The sequence below is a fragment of the Haliotis rubra genome, unplaced genomic scaffold, assembly GCF_003918875.1.
Source record: "Haliotis rubra isolate DU_JTF1 unplaced genomic scaffold, ASM391887v1 Scf57, whole genome shotgun sequence".
NCBI classification, from domain to species: Eukaryota; Metazoa; Mollusca; class Gastropoda; order Lepetellida; family Haliotidae; genus Haliotis; species Haliotis rubra.
Window position 1 is genome coordinate 1,378,092 of NW_025767268.1, and position 22,533 is coordinate 1,400,624.

Below are 22,533 nucleotides of genomic sequence, written 5' to 3' on the forward strand. Positions count from 1 at the left end.
TATTATGTTCTTGATATAAAAAAGTATATACATAGTTATGAGTTTACTATGGAACATTTATCAGAAATATTACTTCCTAATAGCTTTTACATGAAAAACATAATATCAAAGTTGACAAAAACTATGCATTTACGGCATATATTTAATCATTTTAAATAAATTTGACCAAATTAGAATGAATGACTAAATTTGCTGGGGCATTTTGTAGCTGGGACAGTTCGACTGGTACCCATGAGATATATTTAATCAAAATCAGTAAGAGATTTCACATGAGCTTGAAAATGCTTCGCTATAACGTTCTTTTCGGTTTGGAGCCCTAAATGCTGCAGTCTACCTGAAACATTGGCAAATACAACAGCAAATCATGAAGTACTTGTTGCTTTCATTGTTTTCCATTTTGTCCGATTACGTCGGCATCGGACTCGTTATTTGTCAGTAGTGTGTTCCGTGAAAGTTGTTCTGTATTCTCATTGGCTGATAAGATGTCATTCTAAGGCTATGACCGAGTACCATAACTATTTCCATAACCAACCACTGGGGAAACATACATTGTCCTGACTAGTATTTTATAATTCACCAGTTTTCGGGGAATAACCTATCTGCGTCATGAAAATTATCTCTGCTCGACCAGGCTGGGATCGTGTATGGAGACTTGATACTTTATTAATGAGAACTAGGATCCTAATTTTTTTCAACGAAATAAATCCAGTGGAATTTCTATTTTCCCCTGTCTGAAGCATAATTATTTTGTTTTTTAAACCCCAGACACCCTACAGTCACCCATTTGACACAAAAGGAACTGCAATCATATTAATATTTTTTTAAATAATTCTTAGGGACTGGTCATATATTTATAGGGGTGGGTTTTGCTGACAAATAGTATTCTTGTTAAATGATATGTCTATTTTCAAATATATTTTGACCTCAAGCAGTGCCTCCGTTTCGCTTGATTCTTCTTCTTCATCTTCACTGGAAGATTGTCTTGCAAGATGTAAAATCGGATCATATTGATACGGTCTAACATCCATTTCAGAAATGACATCAGGAACATCTTTTAACTGTCATTAACTGTCGGGTGTTTCCGTAATAGGCGGAAATACGAGCACATTTTTTGTGTTTTTATTGCTATTTTACAAACTTTTTGCTCAATTTTAGTCACGGAAGGTGACTTTTAGAATATCCTTTACAACATATCAAAAGTTTTGTTCTCGTTCCTATTTCCCTTTAACATTTAGCAGCTACCGGTACATCAATTCAAATTTTGACAATTATTTAAATTCATTCAAAATACTATTTTGGAGTCAACTTGTTTTCAAATGTAACAGCTAATGGTGCCAAATTTTGGCCCACATATACAGTTTTATGTGTAGTGTTCATTTGAGAATTTTGAATTGTATCAAGCTATAACTGGAGTGAGTTATCTGTTTAACATGATGTGTACTGTCACCGTCATTTTTCTTGGACATTTTTCTTACTGCCTGATATTTCCACATTATCCTCAAACTCCCACATTTCTGAACCTGTTTCAAACATTATTTCTGATCATAATTTATTAATGCGTTAAGGGCTGACCATGTGGCACTTTTGAGAAACCATACCATGTGTTCGATATGAGTAAGTATCTTGAAAATGCGCATTTGAGAGTAAAATTAAAGTAACTCTCAACCACCAAAATAATGACTTTATAGACATTTGGAAAAAATCTGATCATCGTACTTTGAGTTACCCTTTACTTCAAGCCCCATGGTATATATCCCTAACAGTATGGTGTCTGAAGAGGGATGGCCAGTTATAAAGGGTGATAAAAAAAAAAAAAAAAGACACAAAAACAAGTCCACCCACATACGTTTTACCTGGCTTAAATGTGCATGGAAAGTTTCTCAACTTCCAAATACATTTTTGAGATCCTTCAAGTATTACCACTGTGACTGCATACCAGAAACATGTTACTTGACTTATTTCTGGGGATTCATATAGGTACTACCAATGCAACCCAAATTTCAAAAATATCTGTTATGATGAACTTGGGTTTTCTCTATTTCTTACTGTCATATATTCAGAGGTCTTTGAACAGTGTATATTGATATTAATTATACAATGTAATCATTATCCTGTAATAAGTTAAATACAAATCACCTATTCAAAGCCATCACATAACAGGCCTACCAAAGAAAACTTTCCCACTGTGCAGAAAAACATAGAAAAGAACACATTAATCGTGGAAATAGCAACAAAAACATAATACCTCGCTACTGAAACAGTAAAAACTATGAAACTGCAACATTTTTATGTCAGCGAACTTTGACCTCTACTGCGCATGCGCTTCTTTCCAATTTCCGAGCAACCGTGAATCGCCTCGCGTAGAAAAGTATTAAATATGTCAAAATAATTGCTGTCAGTCATTTCATACGAATGGAAAGTAAACTAAACAAGTGTGCACACAAGTATCATGATGATAAAATGCCAAATAACACAACAGAAATACTTAAAAGGGAATGTAACTTTTGTCCAAGCTGGAAAATGTGAACATGTGGTCGAGACTTCCCCTTCCATGTGCGCATGCGCAAAATCGAAGTTGCAGGCTCTTCGGTTTTTTATGCAGTTTTATCGATTTAAAGTTGCTGTTTTTACTGTTTCAGTAGCGAGGTATTATGTTTATGTTGCTATTTCCACAATTAATGTGGGCTTTTCTGCGTTTTTCTGCACAGTGGGAAAGTTTTCTGTGGCAGGCCTGACATAAGTTACAAGTATGAAGTAACATGAAATTTGAACCTAATTTTGAAATGTTTTTCTCATTTGCCTTTTGGCCTCGGGTCAAGAGAAATCAGTGGTAATATTAGAAAGCACTTGATTCTTCCTACTTGGTTGCTATTTGCTAATTGTTACGAACTCTTAGTACTATTAAGCTTGAGTGAATTCATTTTGCAGAGAATTCACTAGCGGGTAATAAAATATTGTCATTTGTCTATCCGATAGATTATAGTGCAGTAGAAATGTTCCATGACCATTGCTTCTCTTGTCCCAAGAGAGTTTTAGTTAATTGTTTAGTGATGCACACAGCATTGTTGCAGGTGAATGAGGACAGTCTGTAAATAATCAACTGTGGACAAGACAAAACAGATACAATGAGCAACAATCTATGCTAAAGGGAAAACCACCGCCCCTCTATGTTTTGAAGGTACAACAACATATCATCAGCAAAGTCACTGAACCTGACCATCCAATCCATGAACAAAAACAACAAAACCATTTCCACATCCATGAAAAAGTCTGTGCTTAAAGCCAAGTCAATTGTACAATTCTGATTATATCACAAGTATGTGTTTGTTTAACTGTGCATTCTGCAGTGTTATGGGTATATAGCCAAGCTTATGGATAACAACTTAGTTTATTTTGTAAGAACAAGATTCTGTATTGAAACATTGCACTCACTAAATACAAAAAAGTTTGTCTAGATTGTACTTCCCAACTTCTAAAATGCCATTCAAAGAAGTTAGTTTTACAGCTTTGCTACATGATCTGTAAACATTTGAGTATGGACAATCCAGTGATTGACAACATGAGATACAACAATACAATACGATGATGATGTGAGCATGTGTTTATGAATCACTCTCAAAAAGTGATGATACCAAGTGTCTGCGAAAAGGTGAGGGTATTTTCGAATCTTTGACAACCACAGGTTGCAGGGATCACTTCTGGCCCCTACTGTATGTTAGTTCCAAACACTGAACCTTTGTCTTCTGCTTACAGAGTGCATTCCTGACAGAAGTTTGCATCAGCAGCCAAATGGGAACAGACCAAAGTTCCAAAAACATGAAGGACTCCTGTACCCCTTGTCATTACAACAAAGGTAGGTACTTTACTTATTATGAAGGTAAGGGTGAGCTCCCTGTCATTACAACAAAGGTAGGTACTTTACTTATTATGAAGGTAAGGGTGAGCTCCCTGTCATTACAACAAAGAAGGTAAGGGTGAGCTCCCTGTCATTACAACAAAGGTAGGTACTTTACTTATTATGAAGGTAAGGGTGAGCTCCCTGTCATTACAACAAAGGTAGGTACTTTACTTATTATGAAGGTAAGGGTGAGCTCCCTGTCATTACAACAAAGGTAGGTACTTTACTTATTATGAAGGTAAGGGTGAGCTCCCTGTCATTACAACAAAGGTAGGTACTTTACTTATTATGAAGGTAAGGGTGAGCTCCCTGTCATTACAACAAAGGTAGGTACTTTACTTATTATGAAGGTAAGGGTGAGCTCCCTGTCATTACATTACAGGTAAGCAGTTGACTTATCTTGCACTCAGAGGTGAGATGGGATGGCTGTCGCTTCTAGCTAAACAGAGAATTGAAATTTTACGTTTCTGGCGCAGGCTTTATGCAGCATATTAAAACAGTGCTGAGTGCTATTTATAGCTGATCTCCATAAATCATGGAATAACAGTGTTATTGCACTGCTCAACAGTTTTCAGTTACCAGATCCTGATCTGTGTAATATTTCTTGTTTGGATTTTAATTGTGCAAAAACCTGGTTGATCTCCCAGGATTATTGTCCCCTGCCGCAACGCGGAACGGGGGACTATGTATTCAGCGGCGTCCCTACGTATGTCCGTCCCATTCTTGTTAACGCGATATCTCATGAACTGTTGTACCCAATGTCTTGAAATTTGCTGACAGCCTACATTGGGAGATTACCCAGACACCAGTTTATTTGGGTGACCTTGACCTTAACTTCAAGGTCACCATGACACTTTGCACGCTTTGAACTCTTGTTAACACGATATTTCATGGACTGTTGTACCCAATGTCTTGAAATTTGGTGACAGCCTACATTGGGGGATTTCGCAGACACCAGTCTATTTGGGTGACCTTGACCTTATTTTCAAGGTCACCACAACACTTTGAACACTTTTCAAACTCTTGTTAACGTGATATCACATGCACTGTTGTACCCAATGTCTTCAAATTTAGTGACAGCATACATTGGGGGATTACGCAGACACCAGTTCATTTTGGGTGACCTTGACCTTATCTCTTCAAGGTCACAACGACTCTTTGAACTCTTGTTAACACGATATTTCATGGACTGTTGTACCCAATGTCTTCAAATTTGGTGACAGCCTACATTGGGGGATTTCGCAGACACCAGTCTATTTGGGTGACCTTGACCTTATCTTCAAGGTCACCACGACACTTTGACCGCTTTTTAAAGGTGATATCTCATAAAACATTGCACCCAATGTTTTCAAGTATGTTGACAGCCTACATTGGGTGATTATGCAGACACCAGTCATTTCAGGCATCTTGTAATGTATGTGACCCAAAATAAAAAGTAGTAAATATAGATATTGCATTCTTTAGCGGCGGGGGACATTGCCATATCAGTGGCAAACACTTGTATTGATTGGTTTAATGGCTTATGGACAGTGGCTAATGGCAATAAGCTCCGTAACTGTTTTAGGATGTATTGTGTGTGGAACCATATGAAAGTACAACAATGAATAGATTACAACATAATCTTTTGAGTAAACTTCACTGTTGTACTCTACCCTTAGAATAAGAGCTTGGTAGATTTTGTCACCTAAAGACACCGCACAATAAAGTCACCGCTGCACGATCAAATCTGTACTTGAGGATGGAACTCTCTTTTTAGTAGGCTGCAATTTTTATTCAGCTTTGAGCTGTAGAAAGAGTGAGTGAGTGTTTTAGTTTAACGCCGCTTTTTTAGCAATATTCCAGCATTATCACGGCGGGGGACACTAGAAATGGGCTTCACACATTGTACCCACGTGGGGAATCGAACCCAGGTCCTCGGCATGACGAGAGAACACCTTAACAAACAGGCTACCCCACTGCCCCACCCTGTGGAAAAAACAACTATATTTGACCCATTATTTGTTAATATGTCCCCTACTGACCAGACTATATTCCTGCTGCAGAATGAAAAGTTTGTTAAACCCCTAGCCGCACTGGTATCACTAATGTTTAGGCAGCGAAAAAAAACACACTGTCTTTTCTGTAATACCACCATGTATGTTTACTGGGCATGGGTAATGTGATGTTTTATCAGCGTTTAAAATTCCCGCCTGCCCGACCGCCCGGAACGGTTTGTTTTCATCTCGGACGGTCAAATTTCAAAAGTAACCTGTCCAGTGGTCTGGTAGATATTTTTACCCATAACATTAAATATTTCATAATATCAGACACTATCTCTTGTCGTGTTTGAGGTATTATGAACATTTTGTTAAACTACTTACGACTGGACAGTTCATGTTATGACAACCAATCACAACACGTGTAATTTCAGTTTATTGTTGAAAACGGGCAAGTTTGTATCCGGACTGGTAATTTTTTTTAAAGTTACCAGTCCGGCTGTCTGGCTTGGAATTTTGTGAGTTTTAAACACTGGTTTTATGTACGGTAGGTGATCTTATCTTTTGCCTGTATGGATACATTGTGTATTTTACTTTTTTAGCTGTTTTACTAAGCCTTTTGATGTCTCAAAGGCCTTTAGGCTGGGTGCCTGTAGAATGTACGCCAACTATCCCTTCATGAGCTGTATATGCAGTGCCATGTGACCTCTATATAAAGTATTCTTCTTCTTCTACTTATCATGTGACCCATGAAGATCCTGGTTAGAATTGATCCTCAGTAACCCATGCTTGCCATAGGCGTGACTAACAGGATCTGGTGGTGCTGTTGATCACTGGATTGTCTGGTTCAGACTTGATTATTTACAGACTGCCACCATATGGCTTGAATATTGCTTAGTGTGGTGAGAAACTGTTCTCACTCACTCACTTATCATGTAGTTAAATGGGTGCCTTTGATGCTAAGGATAATCTGTCAGCTTATCTCCGACAATGGCCGACTCCAAAAGTGTCATGTGTGTGTTCACATTGCTGGTGATATTTCTGAATCTGTGAATATGTGGGTGATGAATCCATGACCATGTGATAGACCAGCACTGTCATTGATCCTGCTACACCCATCCTGTCACAGATTATCTACGTTAATAATGAAGCTGTTTGCTGGATTATTTATGAACCGATCTAATTACAATTAGTATAGGATTGATTTATGATGTCCTTTAAGTAGAGCTGTTCTATGTTTGTGGCCGAGGGTAGCATAAAGATGACAACAAGTGGTCCTGAACTTGCCGAGGTGAGGAACTAAGTTTTTGTGTTGTTTTGAGGTGTAAAAGTTGAAAAATTATCTAATACAGCTTAAAGGTCACGTATACGTAATTATGTCTTGTGATGGGATATGATTGGTGTATGCCACAGTTATTATCATATGCATGGACATAATCTTCAAATTGGTTTTGGTGATACCCTGTGTATATATGTTAACATTGAAGCTTTCAACTTCCTTGTGGCAATAACAATTGCCTATATAAGATAAGATAAAACATACGTTGAAGTATATACATATATACAATATCAAGCTAATCACAATATGATGATGAATCATAATCAAAGTACATAATATAATAATCACTTGTGCCATATCATTGATTTCACTATTACAAGTTTGGAGGAAGATTTTTCACTGTATGGGACAAATGACTTTGAAGTTCTGTTAGTTTTGTAATACATGATTTTGAAACGGCAGCCAAAAGGCAGAAATTCATAATAATCATTTAGAAAGTATGATGGATCCGATTGAATGGCCAGAGCTTTCTTGCCTCATACTGAAAAAGCATGTCTGTTCCTTTTCAACCAGCAAATATAATGTGTTTATGAACTAAAAGCATCAAGTATGTGATTACTACCTTGATAACAATGACAGCATGTGTACTTCAGTGTTACACTGGCGGAAAATAGAAGTCTAACCTGCTACCTCAGCTGTCTTCCCGTATTAATATTTATGAAAAGAAAATAGATATTTCTTTCAGTTATTCATATTTATTCTGAATACACTGATAGTTTTTTTAATTAATTTGTCCACTGTTGTATTTATTTGGTCACAGCTCTGTTTGATGTTACGCCTAGTGATGCTGTATATGTTTTGATGGTTGATCCATAAATCCATTAATTCCACCAGCATGGATGGAATGTGACACAGTAACATTAGCTATATAAGGCAAGGCGTTCAGGGTGGGACGAGATCACTGTCTTCGATTGGTGAGTAGCATTCATTCTCCATGTTACAAATCATGCAGGATTAGGATGCTGCTGAAAATTCTTTATATTCTTTATAGAAATCTGATCATTCTGAATCTGGAAGCAAATATTTTCCAAAATATTTAACTTTAGATATCATGATAGACGTGGACTCTTTTAGACATGCTCTATTTAGAATACAGCTCACTTCTACACCTCTGGGTAGAAAGTAAAACTTTGTTTGAACACCTGCAGTGCTATCACTTTAATAACTTTGCATAAGTAATCCAATCCAAATCAATTGGCTTACCGCTCACAGTTCACTTTCAGTGAAGAAAATATACATGTTTTTAGTTATTGATAAAGCGTTAATTTTGTAATATTTTACATTTGTTTTTATCAGAGATTATGAAGTTGGCAGGTTTCTCCAGTAGTAACGTACCAAACAGATGGGGATCAGTAATAGACAGATCTGGGTAATGGGAACTGTAACTAATATTGTGTTTGCCCAAGTCTTGTAAAGATTTAAAGGACTATAGTCAAGTACAGATGGACATTATTCAGTGAGTGAAGTTAGAGGGGGTTAGATCCTGGAGATTTGCTCCTGTAGTCCTTGAATCTAGATGTTGGCTCTTTCCTACATTAGGAGTGTGACAAGAACCCTAGCCTTTCAGGGTCAATGTTGAACACTGCTAACCCTTAGCTGTTAAGTGGCTTTTTTCATTAATCACCAATGTAATCATTTTTATTTTTAAAAACGTGACTATTTTGGGGCTAGATTAATGTTTAGTCTCTGAATATATATAATTTTCATAGTAACAAATCATTCCATTTAAATTGAGAAGGAGCCCAGCGAGATGGGAGATTCAGGACCTGAGGAAATCTAGACTTGCTTCATCTAAGGCTTTAGCATTGCAGGAAAGGCTGGGCAGTAGGCAAAAATAATGTGGTTCAGTGACTTGAGACATACTATTTTGGGGCATATTCATTCGTTTCACATAATTCTTTCATAAAGTAAACATTTTCAAGGCAATCTATCAAAATATATCCTACATCTATCATCTCTTGTCAGAAAAAAATGTTGATATGTTGTTTACTTCCATCTTGAATTTGAATTTGCATTTGTATATATGTTTACAATATATGCTCTTGTACCACCAAGGTGGTTTATGAGAATAAAGAATTGAATTGTTAAAGGTGGTTTCATCACCTTGTTGCAGGGCTAGTTTAATGCTACGTAGTGAAAACACATTGCGAGAACAGTATTTGTCTGCAGCAAATGTTCAGTAGATAGTCACCAGCTGGAATTAAAACTTTCCTTATTCATATTGTCAAATTGAAACTGATATTACGTCTTTGGATATTTGATTTCACTGATAATATAACAGTAACCAGTACTGAGGAAGAGACTTTAATGTTTGATTTTACATTCATGCAGTGAATACAGCTTTAAAATACAAATAAATTCGAGAAAATAAGAGCTAAAAGAAACTCTTAACTTTGAACAAAATAATGTTAGCGGCATGTTATTTGAAAATCTAGAGAAATTTCTGCATCTGTGTTATAGTTTATGACTTCCTCATCTTCTAAGAATGTTTATGAAGCTGTATACTATTCAGAAGTTAAAGAGCTATCAATTTTTCAAATGACTATAGTTAATCTGTCATACCTTAACTTCTGTTGAATGGTATACATTGGTTATCCTCACTGACTGAAAGTGTCTATAACTATAGTATGCATTTAATACCTCAATGAACATCATATAAATCATTGTGTGTTGGAATATCTGGTCATATTTCGGAGGGGCAATCAAATGTCGGTGAATGATTTCAGGTTAATTAATGAAGGAAACAAACACAGCAATCATGAGTTTTTGAAGGGCAAATAACTTATGTGTGGAAATGACAAAATTGTACTGATTTAATCATGTTTTAATGACTTTTATCAGCCTTGAGGTTGGAAACTTCTTATAACAGTATTTCAGTTACATCACAGTGGGTCAATTTAATGTGGAAGGATGACCCAACAAACTATATTAATACTCCAGGCATGTGACACAATTCCTAGTTATACCTCTCAGTAAGATATATGTATATGAAAAATGCAAGCTGTTAAGTTTCTTGAGGTATTTGTTACCTGTCCATTATAAGAGTCTTCAGGTTTGGGTATATACCAGGAAGACAGACATGTGTCAAACACTGAAAAGAATCTAGCTATCTGATTGTAATAAAGATAATAATGGACATTCATTGAGGAGAGTGCCTGGGTTCTCCACCGGGAGCATAGCCCTTCTGACGCTCTGGGTAATGCAGAAGGTTGCAGCATTGGGGAGTGTTCTTGCTGGGTTCGACATATGCAGTGCTCCCAGGGGGGAAGTTCCATTTGCTGTCTGGGCTGCGTGTAGAAGGGGCAAGGGTCCTGAGCTAATAATGAGCCTTTCCAGCCTGACTGTGCCAGGTACACCCAAACCCTCTCTGCTGCATTTTCATCTTAATCTGTAAAAAATAATAATGGACAATCACAAAGCACCGTATCCACGCTGTATGTATGATGTGATGTCATTATTCGTGGTTTCTTGTTGCGAAACAATGTACGCTTACGTTCTGATGTTAATTACAAGGCAATTTTATATTGTCGGATGCTTTGCTGAAATTGATTTTTTTGTAACTTGTGTTGACATGTAATTTATGAATTTGTTTTGTATGCCACTTGCAGCATGTGCAGGATTTTATGAGGCGTCTTTACGAGAATATAACTCAACCTTCCTGTAGATATCTGATCCCAGGATATCAGAAGCTTCTGGTCAACACTGAAGACCCTCTTCTTGCAAAGAACATGTGACTTGATGCTCTGGATAAGAGGGAGATTCTTGATAGATGCATTGTAGAAGTCGCAAATATAGCTGAATATTGCTCAATGTCATGTTAAATAACATCCACTTATCCTCGCTGTCGTGAAGCTGTGCAGCTGTATCCAGCATCCACTGTGTTGACTACCATTAGGATTGTTTAGTGATAGCATCATAATATCAGATGATTAATTGGATGTTTGACAAATATGTCATAATGTGCTGTGAAATGTTGCCAGATCAAGTATCTATATACACAGATATATAAAATGGGTCATTTTAGGCTTTGCTCAAAGCAATCAGACTCATTGTAGATGTTTTCCTTTGAGTAAAGTGTTTTTTATCATTGACATACTGTTTTATCTGCATATATAAATGTGATATTTTATGCAAGATTTATCATCAGTGTTACTGAAGGACTCTTCTAATAGTTGTTAATCCCAGGGTGACCACCTCCGTGGTGTAGTGGTTAGAGTGTCCGCCCGGAGAGCGGAAGGTCGCAGGTTCGATCCCCAAAAGACGTTAAAATATGGTACATGTTGGTCCCTGCCTGGGTACATCAAGGACTGGTCGGCTCGGAGTCAGTATAATGTGTCTGAGTGGGGTATTCATGCTTCACTGCGGCATGGTATCTCAGTGGGCTAGCACTATAAAACCAGCTGCAGTCTGGGCTAGTACAAGCAGCAGCACATACACATACACACACATGCACGTCGTCATATGAGTAAAATATTCTCAAGCACGACGTAAACCCCAATTTCACCACACCTCACCTAATCCCAGGGTTTTACATGACGCGTGATTCCTGCGTATTTGACACAACAATTGTGTAAACGACTCTCAAACTATTATCATACGAGTCAAGCTTGACGCAAGTTTTATGGGTGGCCCTCACAATTCAGTTCAATCAAATCGATTTGATAAGCAAAAAAATATTGTTCGATGATAGTTTGACTTTTACAGAGCTGTCAGATTATTCCAGAGAACTCAGAGGAGACAGTAATCCTGGCTGTTTGAATTGAACAATGCTGTAGTTACATTTGGTGGTGTGACATACACAGTTACACACTGAGAATGATTAACACAAGGAAATGTTAAAATGTTCATGACTCCCAAATATTGAAAATGATTCCCAAAAATATATATTGTGAGTCACCATGACTCCCATTTTAAAAAGTCTGTGTAGAACCCTGTAATCCCTCCCTGCCTGGCTTAGAAACAACAGACTCTATGCTGTGGTAACAGCAGCTGGCTACTTGTGCAGTATTTATGAACCAAAGGTTTTAGGTATCCATGACCTCAGTATCACTTACATCCCAGTTACTTTACAGACAGTTGATAGTCATGTGAGTTTATGTCGTGGCAAGAATCCATTGTCCTTTACAAAGATTTGTCTTCACAAACCCTTCAGCCAATGAAGCTGAAAGTTTACATATGCTCCCTACCAATGATGACACCCAAATTTTGTATCCGGTTTTCAATATGGCCAGCTTGACAGCCATCTTGGAGGGCCTGTGAGCTTGACAGCCATGTTGGAAAGTCTTTTTTTATGGCCGTTCCCCAGGCATGTTTGTTATTGTTTAACATGTATTGGCAGTTATTATACTTCTTGTTAGTACGGGGCGGTGGGGTAGCCTAATGGTTAAAGCGTTGGCTCATCACGCCGAAGACCCGGGTTCGAATCCCAACATGGGTACAATGTGTGAAGCCCATTTCTGGTGTCCCCCGCCGTGATGTTTCTGGAATATTACTAAAAGCGGCGTAAAACTAAACTCAGTCAGTCAGTCTTGTTAGTACTCTGACTTTCTCTTTTTGAAGTTTTGACCTTCATTTGATATTAACCCTTTGAACATGTTCTTGAATTTTCTCACAATGTATTTTATCTCACAGTAAACATGACCTCAGAAACACTGGACCAGTGTAACTGAAACTGCACATACTCGTTCCCACCAATGATGATGCCTAAATATGTTCAAGTAGTTCCATATTGGTTATTGAAACATATCGGCTGTTCTGATTACAGTGCTAATGAACTGAGACACTACATCCTGGCTTGCACACTCTCCTAGAGCTTTGCATTCATATACTGACAACCTTGCTCATCTTCTGTGATTACTCTACATCAGGAGTAATAATCACGTGCACTTCACTGAATCAACGTTTGATCATTATATTCATGTTATGGATGTAGCTAAAACATAGTACGTAAGTTTTATGACATATTCATTCAGTTATTTTTTACCCTTAGCCATTATTTCGTTTCTGGAGCCCATGTATCAAAGAAGTCGAGAACAATAGAAGTCGAGAGCTGGTCGTATAACCAGGCTGGATTTATTGATTTACAGAAGAGCGGTGACGGGTATTACGAACATGTGGCTATTACTGAACAAAATATAATTTCTGTTTTTGCAGAGAAAAAAAGGTACAAAGTTTCTTCACACAGTGAGCTAGTACAACATTCCAAATGATACAGTTAAGTTCTCAAGACATAGCTATTGCAGTTACAATGAGCTATACTGCTATTGGGTTTGGTTTATTGTTTAACGCTGCACTCAGCAATATTCCAGCTTTGTTATCCGATGGTGAAACATAACCAATGAAATACACAATGCCATTTTAGAAAGTGGTCAAATGTAACATATGTTATATTTGGGATTACACTTTCTTAGTAAAGTACAAATTCTAGTACCTTTTGGGTTGAGTCCCATCCGGGATTCGAACCCGCACCCTCAGAGTCAGGCACCTAATCGCCAGCACACAAAGTCAGACGCCTAGACCGCTCAGCCACCGCGGCTTCCACAAAAATGGAAGTTGGACAACTGGTAGTCTAGACTGCGGACTTTGTGTACCCCTCTGATAAGTGTTAATTGGCACGGCTCCCACGGCACATATCACTTTTGTCTTGCAACCATTGTTTCTGTATTTCATCATCTGTGACGTCAATGAACAGGGCTGTCACACTTGCTTACCATGTTTTGCTGCACAAATGTACATGAATGAAGCGGATAATAAAGAAATTATTACACTCGCAAGTGTGCCACATGATTTATACGAAACTCGCTCTCGCTCTCGCTCAGGCAATACAGAATTTCACGCTCGTTTCGTATAAGTCGTATGACACACTTGCTCGTGTAATAATCTCTAAATATGACGGTTGTCTATAAATAATCGAGTCAGGACCAGACAATTCAGTCCAACCCAAACAGGGCCTCAGACAGGGCAATGGAAAATGAATACTGACATTGCTGATACATGCAGAAACTATAATGAACTGCCATTTAATCACTGATGAAAATGTGTGATGACGAATTCCATGACATTAAAAGTTTAAATTTACTTACAACACTAAGCTATATATATAATTGTGGAGTGGAAATTCTATGGTCAGAAGAAAGGCATTAATCCACCAGCCTTAACTAAACAAAACCTTTACAAATGACTAAAGGGAGGTAACCCTGTCATGCCTACCGATATACAGCACAACCATGTTTCATTAACACAAGATTTGAACTAAATCCATGCTGCTATTATGAACATCAGAAGTGTAATGAAACAATAAGGCTGAGATATGATGCATCTCTCAATAAATGGGTGCAATACAATTCGTATCCCGACACACTACTATTTTTTCATCCTAAGGTTTCTATTTTCTCCCTTTCTCCAGGTGAATCACATCAGTTAATCATTTGGTTTTAGATCTGATATCAGAGATGGGATATTGTAGGGAAGACATTTAAGCTCTGGGGCAAAGTGAATATTCTGTAATTTAAAATCAGCGAGGAAATATTGAGAATCTGCATGAGCTGGTTCTTGAACAGTTTGTTTTACATCAATATAACTTGTAATATATCATATGTATGGCAATACAGGAGGTGTAAATTGATGTATTGTATCGTGAACCTTGTATTGCTATACAATGCTGTATTGCCATGCCATAGCATAGAGAATAGCATAGAGAAAGCTTGCAGGCAGGGTTCACTTGCACAAAGTGATCTTGGCACTCCAATGATCACGTCTGGTAACTGAAACAAGAAGCTCAGTTTGCACATGTGGACGAAATCCCTCTCGGAGTTTGCATCTGGAATAATACAGGGATTTCAACATAATTGTCTTTCATGAAACAATATGGTACTTTGTGCAAATAAAAATATGTACGTTGATGGAGATTTGAAACTTCTGTGTTGATGATAAGGCTGGCTAAAAAGATCATAATTGACATTAAAAATTATTAAAGATTATTGATATAAAAATAGTGTCACTGACAATATTGTGCATAAACTTGTGATAGAATAAAACTATAATCTACTCACACAATGCACAAATTAAGGTTTTTATCCCCCGCAACGCGTTTTGCGGGGGGTATTAAAATGGACTCCGTGGCAACAATTTCGACTTAGAATGAAATTAGTGGTAGTGCTCTTTTCCGTAGCAGAACTCTAAAACCGTTCACTATTTCTTCACCAAACTGGGCACATAGATAGATCTGGTGGTGTACTGGTGCCTTTTGGTAGTTTTGGAATTCTGAATAAAATATTTTGGCGTTTCCATGGCAACAAGTTTCACTTTGACTGAAATTGGTGATAGTGTTATTTTCTAGAGCTCGAACTCTAAAAACCTTTCAATACTCTCCTTCCACTTTTCTATATACACACCTAAATATTTGACATAATCATAACTCGTAGACATAATCATGAAGAGTATTTTGCCATTGCGGGGGATATTGATGACTTTGTCTTCTTGTTAATAATGTTCCACTTATATAAATTGTGTTCAGGATACTGTTTAGTTTGTAACCCATGCATTAACATGTCACTGCTCGACAGTAGTGGGAAATATATTAATTTCCTTCAGACATTATTACTTCTCCAATATTTATCAATAATGGATCGATATTTAGTTTACAATTATCAATCTTTATGATCTGTATCGATCGGCGGCCCTAGGTTATGATAAATTCCCAATGTACCAAACATAGAGTAGCATGGAAATAGATTATCTGAATAGGATCCTCACATCAAAATCGATTAGGCAAACAACATGTGTCCCAAGACAAAGCTAGGTGTCTGATGTACGCTGTAAGATTGTTGATTGTATACTTTCAATGATTGCTACACTACTTGTCCTGAGGGGAAATAACACATCTGTGTGTGTTGTATACTCCTCAAAAGATTGATTTCTTTCACAAATGTGTGTCGATAAGTAGACTTCATAATCGAAATATTACCTCCAACAACTCATGTCTTGTAGCTTGTCATGTGGAACACCTGGATTTGATTGCCCACATTGTGTCTGTCTGTCTGTCTGTCTGTGTCTGTGTGAAACCCCTACTGGGTATCCTCTTTCCTTTAAGGTAGGGTTGTGGTAGCCTTGTCATATTCAAATAAATGATGACTTTAGACCAGGCCCCGATTTCTCGAAACAAACTTAAGTCTGAGTTTTGACTTAAGTAAGAGTTTTTACTCAAATTTAAAAAAAGCAGGAAAATGCATTTCCAAGAATGAACTGAAATCGATATTACACTCAAACATAGTTGACAACTTGAGTTGGGTAGATAGGCTTCTTAAGTTGTTTGGGCTTTTTCCGTCCTCATCCATCCAACCGGTCCGTCATTCCGGTCTGTCCGATCCGTCCGTCAATTCATCCGTCCGTGCACATTTGTCTTTTCCGAGCAGAACTCTAAAACCGTTCAATATTTCTTCACCAAACTTGGCACATACATGGATCTGGTGGTGTTGTGGTGCCTTTTGGTAGTTTTGGAATTCTGAATAAAATATTTTTTATGCGTTTCCATGGCACAAGTTCGACTTAGACTGAAATTGGTGGTAAAGCTTTTTTCGAGCAGAACTCTAAAACCGTTCAATATGTCTTCACCAAACTTGGCACATAGATAGATCTGGTGGTGTAGTGGTGCCTTTTGTAGTTTTGGAATTTGAATTAAAATATTTTGACGCTTCCATGGCAACAAGTTCGACTTAGCCTGAAATTGGTGGTAGTGCTCTTTTCCGACAGAACTCTAAAACCGTTCAATATGTTGTCACCAAACATGGCACATAGATAGATCTGGTGGTGTACTGGTGCCTTTTGGTAGTTTTGGAATTCTGAATCAAATATTTTTGGCGTTTCCATGGCACAAGTTAGACTTAGACTGAAATTGGTGGTAGTGCTCTTTTCGAAGCAGAACTCTAAAACCGTTCAATATGTCGAAGTCACCAAACATGGCACATAGATTGATCTGGTGGTGTACTGGTGCCTTTTGGTAGTTTTGGAATTCTGAATAAAATATTTTTGGCATTTCCATGGCAACAAGTTTGACTTACACTGAAATTGGTGATAGTGCTCCTTTCTGGAGCAGAACTTTTAAACCCTTTCAATACTCTCCTTCCACTTTTCTATGTACACACCTAAATATTTGACATAATCATAACTCGTAGACATAATCATGAAGAGTATTTTGCCATTGCGGGGGATATTGATGACTTTGTCTTCTTGTTATTTATAAAAATGCAGTTGAGTTAAAAAATCAGCTGTTTCAAATTGTCAAACTCAGTTTGAAATTTGTGTAAAAACTTATTTTTTTTCGAGAAATCGGAGCCAGGTTCGATTCCCCACATGAGTACAATCTGTGAAGCCCATTTCTGGTGTTCCCTGCTGTGATATTGCTGGAATAAAACCCAATCCCATCACTCTGTCCACGAGACAATATTGTTACGAAGATCATTGATTTACCTGCTTACTTCGGATTGTGGATTGCAATTGGAGCCAAGTGGCCTTTAGGAGGCGACTTGGTGGATCAGCTGGTGAGGGTTGGTGACTTGCTTGATGGCACATCATCGTGCCCAGACACTGTGGATCAGCTGGTGAGGGTTGGTGACTTGCTTGATGGCACATCATCATACCCAGACACTGTGGATCAGCTGGTGAGGGTTGGTGACTTGCTTGATGGCACATCATCGTGCCCAGACACTGTGGATCAGCTGGTGAGGGTTGGTGACTTGCTTGATGGCACATCATCGTACCCAGACACTGTGGATCAGCTGGTGAGGGTTGGTGACTTGCTTGATGGCACATCATCGTACCCAGACACTGTGGATCAGCTGGTGAGGGTTGGTGACTTGCTTGATGGCACATCATCGTACCCAGACACTGTGGATCAGCTGGTGAGGGTTGGTGACTTGCTTGATGGCACATCATCATACCCAGACACTGTGGATCAGCTGGTGAGGGTTGGTGACTTGCTTGATGGCACATCATCATACCCAGACACTGTGGATCAGCTGGTGAGGGTTGGTGACTTGCTTGATGGCACATCATCGCACTCCAGACACTGTGGATCAGCTGGTGAGGGTTGGTGACTTGCTTGATGGCACATCATCGTACCCAGACACTGTGGATCAGCTGGTGAGGGTTGGTGACTTGCTTGATGGCACATCATCGTACCCAGACACTGTGGATCAGCTGGTGAGGGTTGGTGACTTGCTTGATGGCACATCATCGTGCCCAGACACTGTGGATCAGCTGGTGAGGGTTGGTGACTTGCTTGATGGCACATCATCATACCCAGACACTGTGGATCATTAACGTCAGTCACTGGATTGTCTGTAGTCTGTCTCAGTCCCTGAACCACATTAATTTACACCAAGCCAAGCTGACATCATTCTGAATCTCTGGTCTCCCTAGGGCTCCTTTTAATATAAATGGGCTTGATTGTTACTATCTTAGTTTGTTACCTTAGTCTAGATTGTCTGGTGCAGGCTGGATTATTTACAGGCTGACATCATTTAGCTGGAATATTGTTGAGTGTGTTGCACGCACACGCACACACGAGCACACACACACACACATATAATTTAAACAAAAGGTTGGTTTATTCGGTTGGTTTGTTGTTTATTGCCTCACTCAGCAGTATTCCAGCTATATAAACAAAAGGACAAGGGGTTCAATTAAAGTAATGTCTTGGTGGGTTGTAATCATGTCTGAAATTGCTGCAATAAAGGAAGAGAAACTTCAAGAGGATATCTAAGTGTTATAATCTAATTGGGATTTGTTATTTGTTACGTGGAAGGAAAAACATTGTAAATTTATGACAATTCTTATTATTTACTCCAAGATTTATGATTCTGCAACAACCACACGAGACCTTCAGTGACCATGACCCAGTCAAGCTGGCCTCATGATCAAGGTTACAGAGTGAATGTCTTGTATATTGATGCAAATGGCAGAACCAGAGTTACGTATAGCACTTTTTTTCTGTGCTTTTATAACAAAGCTGTAATATTATTTTCAAAGGCGTGTTTTGAAATAAAAGAGTGTTTTAACAATAACGGCTTTCATAGACGCCAACAAAACTGCACAGCACAATGCTTGTAAACACGACATTTCAAGGACATGTTGGTAATGCTCCTCATTTTACATGTGATGTTTGATTAGCTTGCAGATCTATAAATAGACATTGTGTCAACAATGGCATCCCACCTCAGAGAGTCAACTGCAAAATGCTGATGTGACAGGTGTTTGCAGATTGTATAAAACCAATTACCTTTTATGATTCGAGTATCGAAGAAGTAATATGAACATTTATTTTCTCAATATTAATTTTTGGGGTAATTTGAAATAAAGATGTTTAGGTCTGTCCTAGACTAACAACTAGTCTCTGAAATGAACATATTTTACAGAAAAAAATAAGTTCCTAAATTATAATCATGAAATATAATAAAAAGGAGCCCAGAGACTTTCTTCATTTTCAGAAACTGTGGAAATCTAGACATGCCACAAAATCTAGACTTGCATGGTCTTTCTTGGATATATTTGTTTCAGGGTCTGTATGACAGACTTGGTCTGTCAGAGTAATGGTAAATAAGTGCTAAACTGGTTCAAGGTTAGTCAATTTTTATAGCACATATAGTAGGTTCCTTATATACAGATATTCACTTGTCTGAAAAGGGTTGGTTCTCTTTTACTTTTTAGTCTCAAAGGGGGGGTAGGTTTTGTTTCGAAGACACAACCGAAAACTTCTTAATATCTTTCAGCAAAACTTGGCATATTGCATTGGTCAAACATTTTAGAATACATTTGGTGAGTTAAAAAGGTTTACTTTCAGTATTACATTTCAAGCATCTATTGCTTCTGTAATCAACTGGAGAGACAAATAGAAAAAGAAAACTTTGTAGAATACAGTATATTAAGAGTTGACATAGGTTATATTTGGAATCACTCTTTCTTTGGAAAGTACAAAATTAAAAATTCTAGTATTTTTCAGATTGATGAAATGCATAAACCAAACCATTAAACACTTGTCCCCTTCACTGTATAAATTCATTATCCTGGCATTATACATGGAGCATGTATTGTGTGATACATGCTCCACCACATCAGTTTGTCATGCTGCAGGAGGCCATTGTATATCTTCACTACACACCACAGTGTGAGCCCACTTATCCACACAGGGGCAGCTAGGCGTGAGATAGTGTCATTGTATTTCAGAAAGAAGTTGAACATGGTCCTGTAATTTTGAATTGAAGTGATTTTATAGTTGAAGACCATTCATAAAGTATTTGACCGACTTTCTGAAGCGTATGACATAACACCCTTCAGATGAAGGAGATATTGTTAGCTCTGCACTACCACAAGACAGTTAGGTCATTGTGTATGTTGAAGATGATTATCGACAGAGTAATGCACTGTTGCTGTTCACAGTAGATGTTAATTTTCAATAGGGGAAGGACATGGGTGTTTCATAATACCTTTATGAAAAGAAATTTTTATGGGAAATTTTTGCTGTTCTTTAGAAAAGATATGGACAGCTCTTCCAACATGTGTCTACCTTCAATGATACTTGATCAGCTCTTGTGGTGTGTATCTTCCTTTAATGGTGCTAGATCAGCACATTTGGGATGTGTCTACCTCATGTAGTGTTGGGAATTGGTTGCAATCTCACAATTGATGTTTGGTTCAACGAGCATTCATCGTAAAAAATTGGTTAGCTTCATTTTTCAGATTTTTATATTCAGGTTGTTATTGCAGATAAGTATAAAGAAAAAACATGTGGTTCTCTGTTGTTTTTGTTTTATTTAGAAACTTTGCTAATTGAATGATGACCAATATGTCAAGAACATATCATGAGTTTTCTAAGAATATAAGAATTAAACACATTTTCAGACCCTGACAAGATAATTTTCCGTCGTCAAGTGTTTCAAACACTAAAACAGTAGTTCCCAAAAAATTTGTGTTCAATTATGAGAAAATGTGATCGATTACTTGGTCGTTTGGTCACTACGACCAATCTTCAATTATTTCAAATAATCGGAACTCCACTACCTGTATGTCAATACATAGCCCTTGTGACCTTTTGGAGAATAATTTATATTCATTTAGCTTTTGCCAGTGATTTTATATTAGAAGTACATTCATGAGCTGAGTTTCAGTGATCCATTCATGTGATTATTGCTGCGTGTTTTGCCCTGTTGAATTTGTTATGCCCAGTAGACTGTGTTCATCATGACTGTGTACTCTCTTGTGTTGAAGTTTAGTATTATGATTGAAATAATGTGATGCTTCACTGAATTTAGATGTAATTCTAGTTGTGATGCTTAATGTATCTATTAGTATCAACAGCAGGATGTCAGTCAGTTGGATGTGTCAACAACAGGGTTTCAACATTCTGAATGGATCGAAGGTGGAAAGGTGCACACAAACATTCCCAGCTAGTAACATTCAAAAGCATCAAAATGTCCATTATGTCAAGCCTTGTGAAACTTTGATACACCTTTCAAGAATATTTAATGATATGTTATTGTGCAATTTGTGAAACAGATCTGCTTGTGATAAGTGTAAAACCCAAAACTGTTTTAAATTTAACTCAGACAATAAATATTAATGTGAAATTGGTTATGTCATTATATAAGGGGGACCCTGGAAATTGTCTGCGCGCATTGCACCCAAGAGTGAGTGAGTGAGTGAGTGTAGTTTTACGCCACACTCAGCAATATTCCAGCTATATGGCAGCGGTCTGTAAATAATTGAGCCTGGACCAGACAATCCAATGATCAACAGCATGAGCATCCATTTGCACAATTGGGAACCGATGACATGTGTAAACCAAGTCAGCGAACCTGACCACCCGATCTTGTTAGTCGCCTCTTATGACAAGCATGGGTTACTGAAGATCGACATTCTAACCCAGACATTCACGGGTCGCACCCAAGAGTGATGCTTACTCTCTGAAAATCTATGAATTTGATAGACACTAACAACTAAACAGACCAAGTGAGAATGGGAGATTCTGAAGGAAAATCTGGACTTCTTTATTTAAAGGTGTAGCATTATCGTAACTGCTAGTAGGATGGAAATTAAATATTTTTCAGTGTCTGTGAAACTGATTAAATATTGCAAGAATGTGGGGAATGGCTGTCAGCCTGACTATTGCCTTAGCTCCAGCCTATGATTGAATTTTAAGATAAGATAGATATTTATTGCTTAGCATTCCATGAAGGAACAGTGGCAGTATTCTATAAACTACATATATAAACACAGTAGGTACAAAGATATAGAAATACAGATACATTTCACATATACGTGATGTA

General features: G+C 37.8%; 1 protein-coding gene across 3 annotated transcripts in view; it reads left to right on the forward strand.

Moving 5' to 3' along the window:
- Positions 1–22,533, forward strand: part of LOC124254238 (b(0,+)-type amino acid transporter 1-like) — a 139,782-nt gene that overhangs the window by 78,549 nt on the left and 38,700 nt on the right. For all 3 annotated transcript variants that reach the window (XM_046688130.1, XM_046688132.1, XM_046688131.1), the window contains one exon: positions 3,754–3,853. In XM_046688130.1, coding sequence (XP_046544086.1) covers positions 3,754–3,853 — 100 coding nt within the window. The remainder of the gene's footprint in view (positions 1–3,753; positions 3,854–22,533) is intronic.